This window comes from Orycteropus afer, unplaced genomic scaffold (assembly GCF_000298275.1).
Source record: "Orycteropus afer afer isolate SDZICR_OR568_19922 unplaced genomic scaffold, OryAfe1.0 scaffold00176, whole genome shotgun sequence".
NCBI lineage: Eukaryota > Metazoa > Chordata > Mammalia > Tubulidentata > Orycteropodidae > Orycteropus > Orycteropus afer.
The window spans coordinates 121,237-126,843 of NW_006921763.1; the positions used below are offsets into that span (position 1 = coordinate 121,237).

At 38.9% G+C, this 5,607-nt stretch overlaps 1 protein-coding gene across 1 annotated transcript in view; it reads left to right on the forward strand.

Moving 5' to 3' along the window:
- Positions 1–5,607, forward strand: part of WDR19 (WD repeat domain 19) — a 190,435-nt gene that overhangs the window by 43,054 nt on the left and 141,774 nt on the right. Inside the window, exon 5 of the mRNA XM_007947169.2 lies at positions 4,770–4,885. Coding sequence (XP_007945360.2) covers positions 4,770–4,885 — 116 coding nt within the window. The remainder of the gene's footprint in view (positions 1–4,769; positions 4,886–5,607) is intronic.

Genomic DNA, 5,607 nt, shown 5'->3' on the forward strand with positions numbered 1-5,607 from the left:
TTCAAAAATGGTTGCAGCAGTATATTGACAGAGAACTTCCAGAGGTGCAAGCTGGATTCAGAAGAGGATGTGGAACAAGGGATATCATTGCTGATGTCAAATGGATTTGGCTCAAAGCAAAGAATACCAGAAAGATGTTTACTTATGTTTTATTGACTATGCAAAAGCATTTGATTGTGTCAATCATAAGAAATGGTGGATAACACTGAGAAGAATGGTAATTCCAGAACACTTAGTTGTACTCATGAGGAACCTGTGCATAGACTAGGAGGCTGTCTTTTGAACAGAACAAGGGGACACTGCATAGTTTAAAATCAAGAAGAGAGTGCATCAGGGTTGTATCCTTTCACCATACTTGTTCAATCTGTATGCTGAGCAGATAATCCAAGAAACCGGACTATATGAAGAAGAAATTGGCATCAGGATTGGAGGAAAAGTCATTAACTAACCTGTGATATGCTGACACAACTTTGCTAGCTGAAAGTGAGGATGACTTGAAGTACTTAATGATGATGATTGAAGAATACAGTCCACAGTATGGATTACATCTCAATATACAGAAAACAAGAATCCTCACAACTGGACCAGTAAGCAGCATCAGATAAATGGAGAAAAGATTGAAGTTGTCAAAGACTTTACATTGCTTGGTTCTACAATTGATGCCAATGGAAGCATTAGTTGGGACATCAGACAATGTATAGCTCTGGGCAAATCAGCTGCAAAGGGCATCTTTCAAGTGCTGAAGATCAAAGATGTCTCCTTGAGGACTACAGTGTGCCTGACACAAGCCATGGTATTTTTCATTCGCCTCAGATGCACATGAGATCTGTTGTTGTTGTTGTTATTTGCCGTCAAGTTGGCCCCGACTCATAGCGACCTTGGGTTTCCGAGGCAGTAACGCTACGGAAGTAGGATTGCCCAGCCTTCCTTCCGAGGAGATCTAGTCAATGAAAAAGGAAGACCGAAGAAGAGTTGATGCTTTCAAGTTGTGGTGTTGGCAAAGAATGCTGAAAGTACGATGGACTGCCAAAAGAACTAATAAATTTGTCCTGGAAGAAGTGTAGCAAGAATGCTTCTTGAATGCAAGAATGGCCAAAATTTGTCTCACCTATTTTGGTCATGTTATCAGAAGGACCATTCTCTGGAGAAGGATGTTGTCATGCTTGGTAAGGTGGAGGGTCGATGAAAGAGGGGAAGGCCCTCAACAAGATGGATTGACACAGTGGCAGTGGCGATGGGCTCAAGTATAGCAGGGATTGCGGAGCTGGTACGGGACCAGGTGGTATTTCGTTCTGCTGTGCATATGGTCACTATGAGTCAGAGACGATTCGATGGCACCTAACAACACCACCACCTATTTAAATTGATATTTACCTTCTAGCAAATATAATCTTAATTAAATAAACCCAGTATATTGATTTTTTCTTGCTTAGCAGAATTAAACATTTTCTTATAATTACGTTTAATTACAACTACCTTTTCATATACATTTTTCTTTTGAATATCATCGTGATTTTATGGCCTTAAATAAACTCAGCTTATTTCAATTCAATATACCACTTTTAATGCTCAAATTCTTCTAATTTAGTGAGAAGAAGCCTTTTCAGGCTTATTCTTTTGTCCTTTCATCACTCCCCTAAATATTCTTGAATGCAGCCCTGCTCTTTGCAAACAGTAGTGTGGTCTGTCAGTGGTTCTCAATGTTTCACTAAATCAGAATCTCCTGAAGAGCTCATTGAAGAGATTGCTGTGACTTATCTCCAGAGTTTCTGATTCAGTAGGTCTGGTTGGGCCTGAGAGTTGGCATTTTTAACAAGTTTCCCGCTGATACTGATGCTGCTGGTTCTGGCATTACATTTTGAGATCCTAGGCTCTAGGTCTATTGTGCTTTCTTTTCCCATTACATGGAATGAGCTGTACCCCAAGCAGCTTTCCCTTAGTAAGGAATCATATAGAAGCTCAACTCTAGGACTCTTGAGTCCTAGAATACACATAAGACCTGGTGGTAACAAAAGTGCTTTCTGCCTGCTTTGGGGCTACTCTTAATAATGACAGGACTGGAAAAGATAAGTCTTTTTTAAGACCATGAATTTCCAATGATTTTTCCAATTTAATGTATATTGGATCCTACTTATTTTAGAGCCTGAGATTTCATTATCCATTAAGATTTTAACCAAATTTAGAATTAACAATTTTTATTAGTTGGCAAATTATTAACTATATATCAATTAAAACAAGACCTTGAATATATCCCACCTGAATTTAGAGACCATCTGAAGAATAGGTTTGATCCATTGTACACTGGTGATTGAAAACTAGATGAGTTATAGGGTGAAATCAAGAACGTCATACATGAAAAAAAAAAAAAAAAAAGACATTAAAAAGGCAGGAAAGAAAGAAAAGACCAAAATCAATGTTAGAAGAGGCTGAAACTTGGTCTTTAATAGAGAGTAGCTAAAACGAATGGAAGAAATGATAAAGTAACAGATCTGAATGGAAGATTTCAAAGACAGCTCTAGAAACAGAAGTAAAGTATGATAATGAAATGTGCAGAGACCTGGAGTTGGAATATCAAAAGTGAAGAACACACTTGGCATTTCTCAAGCTGAAAGAACTGAAGAAAAAAAAATGCACGCCTCAAGTGGGCAATATTGAAGGATTCCGTGGGCACAATATTGGACAATGCAGGAAGCATCAAAAGAAGATGGAAGGAATACACAGAGTCTCTGTACCAAAAAGAATTGGTCATTCAACCATTTCATAGGTAGCATATGATTAAGAACTGATAGTTTTGAAGGAAGAACTCCAATCTGCACAGAAAGAATTAGCAAAATACAAAGCTCCAGGAATTGACAGAATACCCATTGAGATGTTTCAGCAAATGAAGGCAGTGGTGGAAGTGCTCACTCATCTGTGGCAAGAAATTTGAAAGACAGCTACCTGGCCAGCTGACAGGACCATATGTATGCCCCATCCAAAGACAAGTGATCCAACAGAATGCAGATTACTGAACCATATCATTAGTATCATACACAGGTAAAATTTTGCTGAAAATAATTTAAAAATGCTTGCAACAGTACATTGACAGAGAACTGCCAGAAATTCAAGCTGGATTCAGAGAGGATGTGGAATGAAGGGTATCATTGCTATGTCAGATGGTTCTTGGCTAAAAGGAAAACTACAAGAAAGATGTTTACTTGTGTTTTATTAACTATGCAAAGGCATTTGACTGCATGGATCATAATAAACTGCAGATAACATTGTGAAGAATGGAAATTCCAGAACACTTAATTGTGCTCCTGAGAAACCTATACACAGACCAAGAGGCTGTCTTTTAAACAGAACAAGGGGATACTATGTGGTTTAAAATCAGGAAAGGTGTGTGTCATGGCTTTATCCTTTCACCATACTTACTCAGTCTGTTTGCTGAGCATATGATCTGAGCAGCTGAACTATATAGAAAAGAATGTGGCATCAGGATTGGAGGACAACTCATTAACAACCTGCGATACGCAGATGATACCACCTTCCCTGCTGAAAGTGAAGATAACTTGAAGCACTTACTGATGAAGATCAGAGACTACAGCCTTCAGTACAGATTACATGTCAACATAAGAAAACAAAAATCCTCACAACTGAACCAAAAAGCAACATGATAAATGGAGAAAAGATTCAAGTAGTCAAGGACTTCATTTTACTTGGATCCACAATCAGTATCTGTGGAAGCAGCAGCCAAGAAATCAGACAAGATATTACACTGGATCATTCTGCTGCAAAAGACCTCTTTAAAGTGTTGAAGAGCAAAGATGTCATTTTGAAGACTAAGGTGCTCTGACCCAAAACATTACCTTTTCAGTAGTCTTACATACATGTGAAATTTGGACAGTGGATACAGAAGTCCACAGAAGAATACATGTGTTTGAATTGTGGTGTTGGTGAAGAACAGTGACCATAGTATGGACTACCAGGAGTTCAACAAATCTACCTTGCTAGAAGTACAGCCAGAATGCTCCTTAGTAGCGAGACTGACCAGATGTGATCTTTCATACGTTAGTCATGTTACCAGGAGGGACTGTTCCCTGGAGAAGGATATTATGCTTGGTAAAGTAGATGGTCAGTGAAAAAGCGGAAGACCCTCAATGAGATGGATTGATGCAGTGGCTGCAACAATGGGCTCAGGCATGGCGACTATTGTGAGGATGGTGCGGGACTGGGCAATGTTTCATTGTGTTGTACATGGGGTTGCTGTGAGTTGAAACTGAATCAATGGCACCTAACAATAAAAACAGCATATATCAAGAGGAATCCTTGGTTGAACAAGTGGTTAACACACTTGGCTGTTTACTGAGAAGTTGAAGATTTAGTTTAGCAAGATGCACCTTAGAAGAAAGGCCCAATCAGCAGTTGAAAATCCCATGGAGTGTAGATCTCCTCTCATGCACATGGGATCACCATAAGGTAGAGTCGACTCTGTGACACAGATTTTTATATATCAAGAGTCATCTTGTGAAATTTGAAGTTCCGTCATGACTGAATTGAAGTCTATACTCATTACATATTTGTATTTTACATGTGACTTACCTTAAGGTCATCAAATAGATTCTCCAAAATGTCTTTAGCACGTAGTCTTTGTTCTAAAGCGTGAAGTTGTAATTTTGTTCTTTGACTTCTAAAGTAGATGTTAAAATTATTCATGAAGTAGTTTTCCAAAGGACTATCTAGAGGTTATGACTGTGAATAGTTTAGTAATTTATATTTTAATGTTACAGGGATCAAATGTCTTTCCTTCTTTGGTCAAAAGTCGGAAGTTTCCTGGCTGTTGGAACTGTGAAAGGAAATTTGCTTATTTATAATCGTCAGACATCTCGAAAGATTCCTGTCCTTGGTAGGTTATAGCTGAAAGCATTGCTGAAGATGCTTTGCATAAATGTAGTCTTTACTGCTTCAGATTTCCCTGATTTTGCAAGGGAAATTTTGTGCTATCATGACCCTTCTGGCCTAGCTTAGTCTTAACATCTAGCTAAATAAGAAGATCCCTCTTTACTGCTTACTAAGAATTTCCCTGGGTACATGGAGGAGGTTGCTTTAAAGATAGCTTACCTTTTGGCACCAATACATTAATGGCATGGCTTCCATCTGTCCCTTTCTCATCCAAATTATCGTAGGTGGACTAAAACATTTAGTGACTACTTGGACAGAGTAATTTTGGATTCCTAATTTTGCCCCCTTTTCAAACACCAGTTTAATCTAAGTATGGAATATGAGTTATATTTACCTTAGGGTATACACAGAGGCTGTCTGTGTTCTGTTCCTTGTTTGACCTTCTTGGCTCAGTGTGTTTGATTACCCCAGCCTCTGCTTGTTTGGCATCTGCCTACAAAATACTCAAAAGGCAACAACAGTAATTCTTTTAATTATTGCAATACCCTTCTTGTAAATGGTGGAACTGTTGTAGTTGTTGTTATGTGCCATCAAGTCGGACCCAACTCATAGCCACCCCTCCAAGGCAGTATCACGACGGAAGTAGATTGCCCCATCTTCCTTCCAAGGAGTGGCTGGTGGGTTTGAACCGCCAGCCTTCTGGTTAGTAGTCAAGTGCCTTAGACA